The following is a 16,400-nucleotide window of genomic DNA, read 5'->3' on the forward strand; positions in this document are numbered from 1 at the left end:
ATATATATATATATATATATATATATATATATATATATATATATATATATATATATATGCAAGCACTCACATCACCGTGATACAAAAATGCAAAATAACCACAGGAGAAAGGAAACTTGTAGACAGTAAGTACTTTCGTATATTACATCTTCAGACTAAATGACAGAGATACAGAGTAGGGTTTAAATATAAGTATCAGGTGGCAACCATAGGGGGGAAGGGGGGAGACAATACAATGTGAGGAGGGGGGGATGACCCTACCCCTATCGACCTGACCAACACATAAGGGTCAATCTGGCGGAAAGATCGCGGTGACCATTTGGGTTATCAATTCATCACATTCAAAATGACCATAGCTTAAGTTTATATTTTTGTCAAACGTGCCTGATATCAAGCAAGAGTCTATTATATTTCTTTCTTGCAAGCTTTTTCCTTTAGCTAAAATTGTTGCCTTAGACCAATCAATATGATGGTTGTATAATGATTTATGTTGGAATAACGCATTGTTTTCCTGGGCAGATCTCACACTATGTTTATGTTGGGAAATCCTTGTTTTCAAGTTTTTCCCAGTTTGTCCAATATAAAATTTATTACAATCTTGGCAAGGAATTTTATAGACCACACCGTTGTTGTTAGGAGGGCTGTTCTTAATTAAAGTTTTCTTAATGGTGTGGTCATATTTAAAGGCTACTTTGATATCCATTTTTTTTTAGTAGGTTAACAATACTAAGAAAATTTTCATGAAAAGGAAGGACAAGTGTATTTAGTTGTTTATGGTTTCCTAGTTCTTGATTGCAAACTTTGTGAAAGCGTTTCTTGGCGGTCTTGTGACATTGATTAAGAATATGAATAGGATACTTTAACATTTTCCTCAAAATTCCGGATAGTTCTAAATTCATCATCAATAAATTCAGGATCTGAAATCCTGTAAGCTCTCAAGTACATGGAAATAAAAACTGATCTTTTTACATTGATGTGGTGATTGGAATAAAAATGAACATAGGAAAGAATATTGGTAGGTTTTCTATGAACTTTAGTTTTCAGAGTACCATTATCTCTACTTATTTCAACATCTAAAAAGGGCAAACTGTTGTTTTTTCTATCTCAAGAGTGAAGTTAATGGAGGGTACCAGTGAATTTAGATTAACAAGGAAATCATCAATGGAATGGATATTATGCCAGAAACACAAAACATCGTCTACAGATATGTAGACGATGTTTTGTGTTAATTGTCGTGCGCAGATCATATCTACCGTGCCTCGTGATTGTCTGAAGCCGCACTGAGACTCTGGTAGGACCTCCTCAGCTAGCTTTAGTAGTCTGTCGAGGAGGACGCGGGCAAAGATTTTCCGGACGATGCTAAGGAGGGAAATGCCGCTGTAATTGCCGCAGCTCATACGGTTCCCTTTTTTGAAAATGGTGACAATGTTGGCATTCTTGAGGCCCCCTGGGACGGTTTCAGACCCCCAGATCCGTAGAAGCAGGTTCATCAGATGAGTCTTTACTTCCTGCCCGCCGTGGGTGAGAAGCTCGACCGGAATGCTGTCGGGCCCGGGGGTCTTGCCGGGCTTCATGAGCTTGATTGCTTTAGTGAGGTCCTGAAAGGTGGGAGGTTCGGACATCCACTCCTGGATAGGGTGTTGGGCGGTCCTGCGGGGTAGGTCCTCTGAGGTGGTAGGGTGGTCGTTCAGGAGGCCCTCTAAGTGAGTTTTCCATCTACGAAGGATATCTTGGGGATCATTCAGGACGGTAATGCCATCTTCATCCATTAGACGGCTTATAGATGACTTGGTAGGGCCGAAAACCTCCTTTGTTGCAGCATAGAAGTGGTACATATCCTTTTGATCAAATAAGTTCTGTATTTCGCTAACTTTTTCTTGCCACCAAGTGTTCTGTATTTCGCGGAGCCTTTTTTTTTTTACAGGTCTTGGTGGTCTCGCGGTGCTTCCATTTATTTTCCTGAGAGGGATGGTTATCTTGGGCCAGACGTGTTTTTCTTTTCTCATTGATGAGCTGAGAGATAGCGGCGTCGTTTTCCGAGAACCAATATTGGCTTTTTCTTTTGGTGAAGCCGAGGGTTTCCTCAGCCGCATTCGTCACGGCATCGCGAAGGGTGGTCCAGTGCTCCTCGGTAGTGTCTGGCTGAGGAAAACTACGTAGATTGCAGTGAACAGCTTCCTGAAAGTTCCTGGCTGTCTCCGGGTGTTGAAGTTTGGCGTAGTTGAAGCGTGGGTGTGGTTTGTTTTTGGTGGGGCGTGTCGGAGGTCGACTGACCATGATGTCCAGGCGGGAAATCAGCAGACGATGGTCCGTCCAGCAATCGTTCGCACCGGGCATGGATCGTGTGATGCGAACGTCCTTCCTGTCCCGAGTCCTCATGAGGACATAGTCTAGCGTATGTCAATGTTTGGATCTCGGATGCCTCCACGTTGTCTTCCGGGTGCCACGTCTGGAGAGTAGGGAGGGTGCCGAACAAGTGGAGTATTGTTTTTGTCCAGGTAAGCTTGGATCAGGTGGGCAGAATGAGCAGGTGCATTGTCATGGTGAAGTTGCCAGTTGCGCGCAGCCCACATTTGCGGTCGTTTTCGTCGCACAGCATCGCGAAGGTGTCGCATAACTTCCAGATAATACTCCTTATTAATTGTTTGTCCTGCTGGTGCATATTAATGATGCACAAAACCACAGGAGTCAAAAAAAAATTTAAACATTAACATGACGTGTCTTGGTGATGTCTGATGCTTCCATTGTGATGACTGAAATTTTGTTTCCGGGTCGTATCCATACACCCATGTCTCATCACCAGTGATGATGGTCTTCATGAAGTCAGAATCACTGTTAGCATAGTCAAGCAGGTCTTGTGCAATTTCCAGGCGGAGTTGTTTCTGCTGTTCCACCAGCAACTTTGGAACAAATTTTGCAGACACTCGTCGCTTGGCCAAATCTTCGGTTAAAATTGTATGAACTGATCCTGTGCTTATTCCTACTTCTCATACAATCTCGTTGATGGTTATACGACGGTCGTCCTCCACTATTCGACGAACATTCGCAATGAATTCTTCATATCTGCTGGTGGATGGCCTGCCAGACCGTGGCTTGCTCTCAACTGAGGTTTGTACTTGCTTGAAGCAGTTATACCACTCCTTTATTTGTGTTATTCCCATGGCTTCATCGCCAAAGGCTTGCTGAATCTTCTGGATAGTTTGCACTTACGTATCACCAAGCTTGTGGCAGAACTTAATGCAATAGCGCTGCTCGATGCGCTCCGACATGTTGCGTAAGGACGATAATCCGACGAGTACGTACTGGATGATTGCATTCTAGCCTCAACAGGTGGGAACTGGCGCGCACTACAGCTTTTGAAATTTCCACGCATGCGCAGTAAGGGTCCCGTCAACTGCCACAAAAATGGATTCCTGAATGGTAAATTATTTTTCCTTTTATGGACCAAGGTCGGATACTTTTTGAATGGACCTCGTATATGCATACTGTGTATATACCACACCTTGCTTACTTGCTTATAGTAGTCCGTCGCTGACGACGATGACGTTGCACCATACCTAGAAGTGGTATTACGCCAGATGAACTCGCTGGTGGCTGTGGAGTCCGATTCTCGATTTGCATATACGGCCGCAGGTATCACAGGGAAAGTTGCCCTCTGCCTGATGTGCCGCATGTCTTTGCCGTCTTCGATGTTCTGCCCGATCGTTGTAGGTGGAAGTGAGAGTATCTAAGCCGTTTTGGCACGTAGATCGCCATTCTCTCCGATCGGCAGCAACATTTTCAATGGTGGTGGGTTCGATGCCACATTTTTTCAGCGTTGTTTTCAGATGGTCCTTGTGTTGTTTACGTGGGCCCCCAGGGTGGCGTCTGCCCTCAGCAAATTCTCCATAGAGAACTTTACGTGGGAGTCTCTCTTCTGGCATGCGGATGGTATGCCCCAGCCACCGTAGTTGAGGTTGGGTTAAGACTGTTTCCAGTGGGTCCATTTGTGTGCGTCGACGGATTTTACTGTGAAATATATACCACACCACGTATATATATATATATATATATATATATATATATATATATATATATATATATATAATTTTTGTTCAGATATTCCTTGTCTTTTACATTTCCAACTAAATCATTCCATTCACTTCGTGAAACTGTAGAACAGGCAGAACAAAATGACTCTCCTGCCGATAAACAATTCATCAATACAGTTGAAATCCCTCCACCAGTAAGTGAATAACGGATGAGGAAGACTTTGATGATGAGATTTTAGATGATAGAAACATAGATCCAAACTTTATTTTGCCAGATGTACCAGGAAGTGATAAACTTCATCATTTTGACTTTGAAGAACAAATAACACAAAGAGCAAAAGAAAGAAAACCTCAGATTTTTCTTGGAAAGGCAATGAGCCCAGTTTCACCAAATTTGCATCACCAACTAATGATGGATTAAATGAAAGCATGAAATCAATGAAAGATCAAGTAATTGGAAAAAGTCCAGTTGAATTTTTTTTAACTATATCTAAATGATGAGTTACTAGGTAAATTTTGAAGTGAATTTGTCACATATTAAAAAAAAGTGTATGACTTTAAATCATCAATAAACTATTTGAAAAAAGAAATTTGAATACTTTTTTCCGGGTACCACAGACAATTTAGTGAACGGCACTACTAGAGTACTGATGAAGACTTTGAAACTCAGATCATTAGAAATACAATGTCAAGAAATAGATTTCTATGCATCAAAAAGTTCCTTCATTTTGTTAACGAAAATGCAGAAAGCCACAAAGATGATAAAGGACTTAATTTAGACCACTAGCTAATGCTTTGAATGAGAAATTCAAACAGTTTGGGGTATTTGCAAAGGAACTACCAATAGATGAGCAGATAATATACTACGGAAAAAAATCTCCGAAACAGTTCATAAGAGGCAAGCCAATAAGATTTGGTTTCAAACAGTGGATGCTGTGTTGTGCAACTAGTGAATATTGTTTTCAAGCGGACCTATATAAAGGAAAGCAAATATAATCCACTTCAAATACCAAGAATAACGAAAGCCTATGGAACAAAAGTTGTTTTATCTGTGATCAGCCCTATCTGTCATTTTCCTTTTCACCCCCGCCCTCCTCACCTCCTCGTTTCTTACTCTATCCAACCTTGTAACTCCTGCCATACTTCTCAGGTATTTCATCTCAAACACATTTGAACTTTTCCTTTCTGCCTCTCTTAAATAACAAATCTCCGGTCCATACAATGTCGTCGGCTCAATTACTTTCTTACCTTCTTATCAGCCGCCTGGTAGGATTATCTTCTGTCAGCCAGTGGTCCTCGTTTCCTAATTTCTCTCCATCTTTCTCTATTTCTGTATACTTCAATTTGTTCAATCATCCCTTCATATAATCTCTTTGCGTCCATTCCCAGATGCCTGTTTCTCATGGCACTTTTCAATCCATCAAGACATTTACTTGTTTCTCTCAGTTTAAAGTTTAACTTCACTCCCACTCCTCCATTTCCTGCCAAATGCGATCACAAATACAAAAAATGTCCACCTCCTCCGGCCTCTTCTTTAAAGAGTAACCACCAAACCCGGGTATAATACAAATTTACATTTTTTCTTTTGCAGTTTCATATGTTTTCACGAGAACAATATTTAAAACAAATATCTTATCTCAAAAGTATTATTTGACGGACTTTTTGACAACAGTAGTCGTCGCCTTCCATTTTGAATTGTAAAACACAGCTTACAGCACCATCTCTTGGTATTAGTTTGATGACATCATAGTGTATACCGACCTAAGCGTCCTGCAGCGAAAAAGGCAATTCTCTCAGACATATTGACATTTTTTCATCTTCTTTGCAGAGTAGTCTTCATTTCCTGAATATCTCTGACATCAGGCAAGATGTATGGATAGACGGCATAGTTATGGGCTATCAATTTTAACTGAAATATATTTCTGAAGAGGCTTTCATATTGATGTATCATTGGTGCTTATCTGTCTGCGTGTTGGTTCTGCAATGCTGCATTTGGGCACTCAAAAAAGCAAGGGCAATGTGCGTGACGCATTCAGTATTTTTGCAGTATGTTCCTACACAAAATACTGTACTGCAGCACATTCACACTACGCCTCCTGATTTCTACAACGTAATACAAATGTGCTAGTAAAAGATTAATTATGGTGATCTGTTACTACTAGATAAAACTAATTCTTTACACGGTAAATTAGATATATTGTTCTAGGTTGTTTGCACATTGTTTAAAAACGAAAGCTTTATTACAAGTATTGCTAGGAACATAACAATCCGTTCCAGCAAATGACAATTTCTTTGCATTTATTCCTATACTGCACGCCTTAATTTCTGTATTTTGTTTAATTTTACCTTTGTTATATCTATTCTATGTAATTTCTTTGTTATTCACTTATTATTTCTCCTGGTTTTATTTTTATAAGGTGATAAGTTTAACCCAAAATTTCACAAACAATTTCTTGTAATTTGATTTGCATAATAATTTAAAAAAGCCCATTTAGTATTGTTGTAAGAGAATCTAACCCTATCATATAGCTCTCCGTGTATGTTCTGTCCGTGAATGATATTGTTGCTGGCCGGATATCATAAACTTTTCTCTGCCTTTCTCTCTGAGTACTGTAGAAGAGAAAGGAGTTTTTGTGAGTTCGTCTCCTTTATTGTAAGGTAAGGCTGAACTGATTTTACATGCAGGAGCCGATATATATACCGCGTGGGTAGTTGCCCGTGATGTGTAATTACATAATTGTACTGGATTAAGTTAAGTCGGGCCAAGCAGGGTCGCACTGTCAAAGTCGCGTCAGGTCTAGTCTTGTGTGCGACATGACGCGCGTTCCATGCCACATGGTTATCGTGGTGTGTACAGTACTATATGTTATCAATATGTTATAATTCTCCGTTTCTTTTCTCCTATTCATTTCTTCGCAATCGTACATTTTCCTCAGTAGTTCTTTGTTCATTTTCATAATTCTTAAATTTTATATTAAATAGCTTGCGGGACTCGACACAATCACTATTCATCAAACACAATAACCATGCATGAAGATTGAACAGAAACACAAAAACGATGCATGAAGAATAAACAGAAACACAATGATGATGCATCAAGAATGAGCAGAATCTGTGACGTCGCTGCGAACCAGATGGCGCCACGAGTAGGTTTTATGAGAAAGGCTGAAGGAGACAACGTTTTGGGGTTAGGATAAGTACTTTCAAACTGAATAAAAAAAAAGCTTTATGTAATTGGTTTGGGTATTACTGGCTTTGGTAAGTACTAAAATCATATTCCGGTAGAATTAGACACCTTTAATTTTCAAGATGGTTACACTTTAAGACTTACTTCTAACTCGCTGTCATCCTCTCTTATTATAAATCTCATCACATTTTACCCAAACTTACCATCAACTTTCTCCTATTGCATACTTTACCAAACTCCGGCACTAACCACCTTAATGCCTCCTATGACTTTGTCACAAGAGCACTGTCGTCCGCAAACAACAACTGGCTCACCCTCCACTTCTCTCCATTATCCTTCACCATCTCCAATCCCCTGTCCATTACCTTCGCATTTACTTCCCGTACCACTCCATCCATGTACAAATTTAATAGCCACGGTGACAAGATACATTTCTGACGCAGCCCCACCCTCAATCAACTCGCTCTATCCATTTCCAATCCTCACACGGTCTCTACTAATCCCGTAAAAACTCTTGACTACCCTTTACAGCTTTCCTCTAATCCCTTATATCTGCAATACCTCCCACAGTGCCTTCCTGTCTATCCTGTCATAAGCCTTTTCCAAATCAATAAAGGCCCCAAAAAACGTCCGTACCCTTTACTAAAGCCTTCTCAATTTTTCTCAAAATATCTTCTCGTATCTCAAGATCGTCTTAATCTCTTTTGGGAGTGTTGTGATAATCATTCTGTCGCTAGTTATCTTAGCCAGATTCGGATTTCTGCTCTCTTGAGCCTTTTTCAGTAGCGTCTGGTCACGGGGTTAGGCCGTTTTAAATATCAACTTCTACTCTTCTCTTTGGTCCTGATTGGCGGGGACCACTGGGATAGCCCCGCCTCTGTTACCCTCCTGATTGGTCCGTGGCTGGTCTTCTCATACTGGGTAAAACTCTAAGGTCAATGGCTTGTATGGTGAAGTTGGGATTTAATTTTTTGTATAGTGCTTCTTGTATGGGAAAGCGTCTTATATCAGTGCACGTGTCTAGGATATCTGTGTGTTCTTCGAGTATTATTTGTGTAAGGGGAATGTAATGCAATTGTTTTAGGTGATGATTCGGGCTCCGGAAGAAAGTTGATAGGATTGTTTTCATCAACGTTTCATAGTTGCCATGCCAATGTTGGATGGGGGCTCTACAGTTTCCTCTGGTACAATTAAACGTATATATAGCATGCAATTTCTAAAGCGCTTCTGTGTTGCTGTGGGGTATCTTTAAGGATTTTCTCTTTTACTTTCTCTCGACACTTGCAATCTAATACACTTAATATTTTTTTGTACTTTTCTGCAATGCTGAGAACAATTTGTGTGTGTGTGTGTGTGAGTGTGTGTGTGTGTGTGTGGGTGTGTGTGTGTGTGTGTGTGTGTGTGTGCGCGCGTGTGTGGGTGTGTATGTGTGTGTGTGTGTGTGTGTGTGTGTGTGTGTGTGTGTGTGTGTGTGTGTGTGTGTGTGTGTGCGTGTGCGTGTGAGTGTGTGTGCGTGCGTGTATGTGTGTGTGTGTGTGTGTGTGTGTGCGTGCGTGCTTGTCTGTGTGTGCATGTGCGTGAGAGCGTGTGTTAACTCCCTCAGCTTTTCTTGTCATAATGTAAAAAAAAAAACGAAGTATTTTTGGATGTTATATAAGAATGAAAGTAATTTCAAGTTTGTTGTCTTAGGAAACCAACCAAGATCCTCTCACAAATTCACTAAAATTCTGCTCATCATAAACTAAATATTTTAGTATTTATTCCTTAAATTCAATTTCAATTCAATTCAATTTAACAGTTTATTGAACAAAATATCACACATTACATATATGTACATATATACATACATTTAGATATTAATTTATTGAAAGGAGAGAGCTGAAACAATAGCTTATAAAATATAAAAAAAAATTAAGAGCTGTAAAAATACGTAGTACCGAGTTTTTAAGTGAAAATATTAAGGAGTCTGATAGCATATCTAGTTTGAATCATTCAAAGCAAATGGTTGATACGACGTTGAGAATGGGTAGGAAACCTTACTATTTTCATCCTAAAGACGGAATTCATTCTCACAGATCCTGTTTTCCATTTACATAAGAATATGGATAGATTTTCTCACATTTTCAAGTTTTTAAGACCTTTTAGAGTTAAAGATATCCTTATCCATCTGTGAAAATGAAGGTTGTGTCTATAGTACACCATGGAAGCATTGAGGAAAGTTGTATTGGTCAGACAAAGGAATAAGATTAAAGTTAAAACAACACAACTTTATCATCAGAACTGACAAACTGTCTGGAGTGAAAGTACTCTTGTATGCAGTGTATGGAATGTACTTTAGTTCTCTGTTGAAATGTTGAAATTTGCAATAGTTATTGCATCCAACCATCACAACATAAATTATATTCCTGTACATACCACTAGGATTAATTTGCATGATTTTGTAATGATTTATACTCATAGTTTTATCTTTTCGCACGCTTAACTCAAAATAAACTACTTTGACACTTATTTTTTGTTATTCAAAGAGAATAAAAAAGAATAACTAGAGTACAATATTTATCTCTCAACAGATGTTATGAATACCTCTATCTCATAAACATTTATTGTAAATTGTATGTGAGAGGAGTTCACGCCAGGAGTTCAACCGCACTCAACAAGTAGTTAAGAAATAAAGTTACTTTAATGAAAAAGGGAGGATAAAGTGTTATTTGTGAACCAGCTGGAATGTCTTTTTTATCTCTTATTGCAGGATCATGCACGCCATTGCTCTTCATGTCGTGGGCTACGATGACAAGGGCCGCATCATGAGGAGGACCTTAATGCGGTACCTTAATCTCAGCCTTGTGCTCGTTCTAAGGTCCATATCATCAGCAGTCAAAAAAAGATTCCCAACGCTGGAGCACCTAGTCGAAGCTGGTAAGTACTGGTATTCGGTCGCCCATATCACCATTTCTATCCTTGACGATAACAAGTCCAAAGAAGTGGAGCCATGGAAGATGTGGAGATATTTCTGGAAGGCAAAAGAAAGGAGGGGCAGTAGAAGCTTAGATTAATTTTTTAGCACAAATTAGTCTCTAATCTGGTCTGTAGGCACTTAAATGATATTAACTGCATAAAGATTATGTGGTCAGTACTTCATACCCGAGAACGGATGAGGGGTGGTTTTTCTGAAACTGGGTGTCGGATTTGGACGGGAACTGCTTAAAGAAAACGGACATATATACATATACCAAGGACTTTTCCTTAAAACAAGGGAGATAGCCAAAATCAAAGGCATAAACCCACCCTCACCCATTTCATCCTCACATACTCCACTCCCATTCACCACCCTTCCCTCCTTCTCTCTCATCTTGGCTCCTCTTGGATGACAGGTCATCCCTGCATCTCGCCCACTGCCCATTTTAAAGAAAAACGTACGAAAGGAAAAGTAAATGAGAAATGAAAAGAGCAAATATGGAAAGTCGTGGACAAAAAAAAAAAAAAAAAAAGAGAGAGAGAGAAAGAGAAAGAAGTAAAGAGAGAGAGAGAGAGAGAGAGAGAGAGAGAGAGAGAGAGAGAGAGAGAGAGAGAGAGAGAGAGAAAGATAGAGAGAGAAACAAAATATCTTAGAGCCAAAAGTTGTGAAAAGACGAAAAGAGAAATTATGTAAAAGTCTAATCCGAAGAAAATCGGATGCCATTAAAATGATAAATGTATAACAACAACAATGTTTATATTAATCACTGCATTTCATATTGCGAGTATAACTGATTAATAATCCCGTTTCAATTAGTCATTCGTAGTCCACTGCTGAACAAAGGCCTCCAACCTCTTCCATGAATCGCATGGCTGTGCCAACATCTGCAAATATTTCTTGCAAAAAATCTCTAGTTCGTTTCTCCATCTGTTTGTTCTCCTTCCGCGCTTCCCATCTCGAGTCGTTAAGTAGGTAAAGCCGTTATCACAGTGGGCTATGTTTCTTCCGACTGTTGGAACAGATTTGCAGCTTTTGGGAAGGAATCTGATATCCTGGAGGAAAAAAATCATCTAGCATATCAAATGACATTCTATGTATTTTTGATGAGAAAACCAAATAGTTTATCATAGTAATTTTAGGGAGGAAAAAGTTCCTGGGTGGGCCGTACCGCCGATTATTCGGAAATTGGAGGAAAAGTACCCACGTGTGATAACCTTTTAACGCGCTTGCTCCATCGCCCATTGTCCTCTCCAGCTAATTTCTTTTTCCATCTCAATTTCCTTTCTTTCATCGCCGCTACAGTATCTATCACTCTAGTTTTCTATCTTACCCTATTTGGCCAATGATTTTCAGCGTTATACTGAAGTGCTGTAAAGATAAATACAGTATTCTTTGATATCTTCCATTAGCAAACAAAGATGTAGAAGAATGATTACGAACTTTTGAATCTGTTGAACACACTGGAGAATTGATAGATGAATATATTGGAGGGGCAGTGAATAGGTTAGTAGGTAGTCAGGCTGCGTGATAGGTGTACTCTAGACTAGGGATTCTCAGCCTTACTTGGCCCATTCACCCCATTCACCATTTGTCAGAATGTCATTCCCCCCCTCCTTTCCAAGATTGTCTGTTTCAAAAGGTGCATTCTAAATAATATGCAAATATTACTAAAAACCCTTTTATTTTTTAGTATATATTTTTCCCAAATTAGTATAAATCCAGCCCAGGTGACAGGCCAGATAGGCCATAACCTATAATTGCTTTCCTCACCCCGTAAGCTGACTGTGGTCACAAATCACCCCCAGAAATCCCAAAATTCCCCCCTGGGGGTGAATTTCACCCCTAATGAGAACCCCTGCTCTAGACAGTGGTTGAGTTGGTACGGTATAAAATTCTATAATTTTTGGTATGGGATAGGGCAAAATAAAAGATGGATTTACCTGCTGCCATGAGAGAGAGTACGATTGTTTTACTTAAAGGTGAGTTTGATATACTTCGCTGAAATTAGATATAATGTAGTCTTAATCAGGGCTTGATTTTATTAGATTTAATTCGTCCTTGTAATCGTATTTCTCTAAGATATCACAGTAGGATATTTTCATATGTAACTAAATAGGGAGAAACAAACAGACGGTATGCTTTTTTTATTTCCTTAAGATTAGAAAATAATTGTAATAATAATTGTTGCCTACAACGGCTGGCAACGGTCCTCAAATCCTCAAATGGAGCTCTCTGAGAAGAAATGTTGGACCATTTTCTGTGTTTATCTATGTGTTATTATTTTCATGTCGCTAATTTAATTAGTAGGAGGGAGCAATCGTTGGTTGTCAGCTCTGTGATTGTGAAAAGGTAAAAGAAATACGGTTGAAGTTTATAGACCCTATGCTCAGCCCGGAGACCAAGTATCGGAGCTGATGGAGTTGGTAGATTTTTTTTTTTTTTTTAATAGGCATCTCCGCTGTCCATCTTGTAGGACCACCGCAGGAGTAGATATAATATATGAAGAAACAAGAACGCAAGCTGTAATAGTGAATAAGATTTTCTAATCAGTATTCAATAAGGACGAAGAGTTTGAGGCAAAAAAAAAGTGTGAAGATGAAGTTGATATAAACAAGATAACAGTGGAAGTACGTTAAGTACATAAACTACTCGAAAAACTGGAAATCAGAATGGTAATACATAATAGATAAACAAATAAATAAAAGAAAAGAAATGCAAACAAAGCCCTTGCCTTGGGAACCGAAAACCGAAGACGCTATATTGAGGCCGTGCAGCCTTTCGAAAAAATAGAGCACTAAATTATTGAATAGTGTCGTTGACCAATACGATAGCCCAACCGTGAAAAAAAAGAGAAAGAAAGAAAATATGCCCCGTATCTCGGACGCTAGCCCCGGGGACATGAATGACCCCTACCCCGTGGCCTTGACCCCTGCCCCGGGGGAACACTCACCCCTGCCCTGTTGCCCCGATCCCCGTCCCAGTGCCTTGACCCCGCCCAACGGTCCCGACCTTTGCCCCGGTGCCTCTGCCTCAGCCCTGAGTCCCGTACCCTGACGACCCCGATGCTCGAACCTCGCCCAGTGGTCCCAACCCATGCCTTGGGCCTTTACCCTGGCCCAGTCCCGTCATGCGACCTTGACCCTTTCCCTGTGGCCCTGACTCCTGCCCCTTACATATATATATATATATATATATATATATATATATATATATATATATATATATATATATATATATATATATATATATATATATATATATATATATATATATATATATATATATATGTATAATACACATACAAATTATATATATATATATATATATATATATATATATATATATATATATATATATATATATATACACGTGGAGTTAAAACGACAGCATTGTTGTAGTTATTCAGTTTTTCCTCGTATTCTCAATTTTCCTGATTAGAGAATTGCTATTAACCGGGTGAATTGAAACTAAATCACTGTATTCTTCCATTTCTTTTCATTATTTGAGCTCAATGTTTCGGCTTAATGAAGACATTTGCAAGAGTAAACTGAAATAACAAAAATTACATAAGTACAGTAATTGTGACAAAATTACAAAAGTTAGATAAATACAGTAATGGTGACAATTGTGTGCAAGAACAATACTAGCAAAATATGAGGGATATATTGTATCCCTCATATTTTACTAGTATTGTTCTTGCACGCAATTACGCTACAAAAGGAACCTGTATTCACTAAAAATGGCGTTGGCACTTCGTTCAGTAATATCATCACAGCTATGTCTTTGTTTACATATTTAGGTCCACGAAACTTAAACAAATTTTCTTGTTCACGGTTTTCTCTCCAGCTGTCTTGGCGCTGGTGCTGCTATTGCTATTGTTGTCCTTCACTGTTGTCGTTGTTGTCGTTGTTGTTGTTTTGCATTGTTCCATTCATTTTGGGTTGAACAGGAAACTACCATTGTGCTATCCCGCATTTCATGTATGTTACGTTGTGTTTCTAAATGTTGTTAGTGAGGGTCATTGTGCTAAGGGATGGCGTATATTGTAGCGTATATGTAGTAGAGTTGGCAAGTGTCATCCCCGCATGAGTGTAAAAAGAGAGAAGTGGTGTCGTCGTCTCAACCTACCAAGGTAAATTTAGTCCGTTGTACTTAGCGTGTTCTGATGTCGACTGTTGGAAGGGGGGGGGGGAGACCTAATATTTTGCTAGGACCAAGATGTGTTATATATCTGCGTATGAGTTCTGTCTTCATTTCTTTGTTAGTAAAAATGTTTGGTGGAGGGAATTGTATGATGTCTGATGTGTAAGGTGGATGAATTTCTGATGTTTCTTGGTGTTGGTGCGTTTTTTATATGAGTGTTGTTTTTGCATCAACCCTATCTCCCAACTCCATTTCTAACACCCGTTCTCCTCCTCACCTCCTCACTGAAATTTAATATTTGTGTTTCTTAGTGTAGATGGTCAATTGATGTTGTTTTCGTGCAGCCAATGATGGTGCCTTGTCCACGATTTTGTATTGCCTCTAGTGAGATGCGTGTTATCTATAACTAGTGGCACTTTATTAGACTATAAAAAAAAAAAAAAAAAGGCAGTGCGTGGATATCAACGATGAAGACCAGATAAAACGATGTTTCATTTCTTAGGCTTACTAATAAAAAATGTGTACGTTATATAGAAATGTAAATTAATTAATAGCAATTTGCACATATAGTTAGAATATAGAATAAAAAATTACACATGGGCCGAATATTACCGTAAAGTCAAATTTTGAAATTATGCGACTGTCCACAATAGTGTGAAGAACACTTCAAAGTGCCTTTCATGTACTAAGCCTTTGTAAGGGTTACAATTTCTTAATGTCAAATAATTGTGGACGTTTTCACGCGTGGTCGTGGTCGTGGCGTGTGAAAGCGTCCGTAGACATCCATGGTTACTTGAAAGCACAACATCGTATCGTGGATGGGACACGGCGAAAAGTCGATACTTGTGAAACGAGTCTAAGATGAATCACATACTTTATAATGTATATGAGTGGCTTCCTGCTTGTTTTTTTTTATCTCTTAAGTATAGAACTCTGAGGTTTTCTTTAGATTTGTCAGCAATTTTCCTTTCTAAACTTGATTTTTTCCTGGTTGAAAGTGTGAACAGACTGGCAGCAGACTAGAAGTGAGTATTGAGGGAGAGAGACTAGAGGAACTGGATAGTTTTAGATACTTGGGTGTGAATGTGGCGGGAAAGGGTGGAGTGGAGGTGGAGGTAGGATGTAGATTGAGAGAAGCGAGTGAATGACTAGGTGGATTAAAAAGTGTAATGAGAAATAGACATTTGGGAATGGATGTTAAGAGGAGATTGTATGAAGGAATGATTGTGCCGACAGCACTGTATTGGGACAGAAACATGGAACATAAGAGAGGAAGAGAGAGGAAGTTTGAATGTGTTTGAGATGAGGTGTCTGAGAAGTATGACGGGGGTTACTAGGCTGGATAAAGTGAAAAATGAGGAGGTGAGGAGGAGAACGGGTGTTAGAAATGGAGTTGGGAGATAGGGTTGATGAAAGAGTATTAGGATGGTTTGGTCACATGGAAAGAATGAGTGAAGACCAGTAAAAGAGGTGTGGAGTGAGTGAACATGAGGGGGCGACCTAGGATGAGATGAATGGATGGGGTAAAAGGGGCTTTGGGGAAGAGGAAGGACGGGAGAGGACAGAAGACAGGGGTGAGTGGAAAATTATTGTATATGGATGATGTTGTGATGCATGAGGTGGAGTGGGTGGGGGATGGGGGATGAGGGAGTATGTGTGAGAAAAATTTGACGCAGCCCGAAGGGATTTCTCCCCGTCTTCTCCTTTTCTGCATGAGGGGACGGAGAGGGGGGGTTGCCGATTTAATGAAGCGGCCTTGCTGTGGATGTGCTGTGTCTTGCGACACTGCTTCTGACCCAGGGCAGTGGACAAGATGCAGGGATGACCCATCATCCAGGAGGTGCCAAGATAAGAAGGAAGGAAGAGGGTGGAGGGGAGTGGAGTGGGTGGGGGATGGGGGTGAGGGAGTATGTGTGAGAAAAACTTGACGCAGCCCGAAGAGATTTCTCTCCGTCTTCTCCTTTTTTGCATGAGGGGACGGAGAGGGGGGTCGCCGATTTAATGAAGCGGCCTTGCTGTGGATGTGCTGTGTCTTGCAACACTGCTTCTGATTCAGGGCAGTGGACAAGATGCAGGGATGACC

The 16,400-nt window shown here is 39.8% G+C and overlaps 1 protein-coding gene across 1 annotated transcript in view; it reads left to right on the plus strand.

Annotated features, from left to right (window-relative positions):
* LOC143039053 (bestrophin-2a-like) overlaps window positions 1–16,400 on the plus strand; it is a 224,907-nt gene that overhangs the window by 193,494 nt on the left and 15,013 nt on the right. Inside the window, exon 3 of the mRNA XM_076208904.1 lies at window positions 9,968–10,134. Coding sequence (XP_076065019.1) covers window positions 9,968–10,134 — 167 coding nt within the window. The remainder of the gene's footprint in view (window positions 1–9,967; window positions 10,135–16,400) is intronic.

The sequence above is a fragment of the Oratosquilla oratoria genome, chromosome 25, assembly GCF_046742065.1.
Source record: "Oratosquilla oratoria isolate Oo_2021 chromosome 25, ASM4674206v1, whole genome shotgun sequence".
Taxonomy (NCBI): Eukaryota; Metazoa; Arthropoda; class Malacostraca; order Stomatopoda; family Squillidae; genus Oratosquilla; species Oratosquilla oratoria.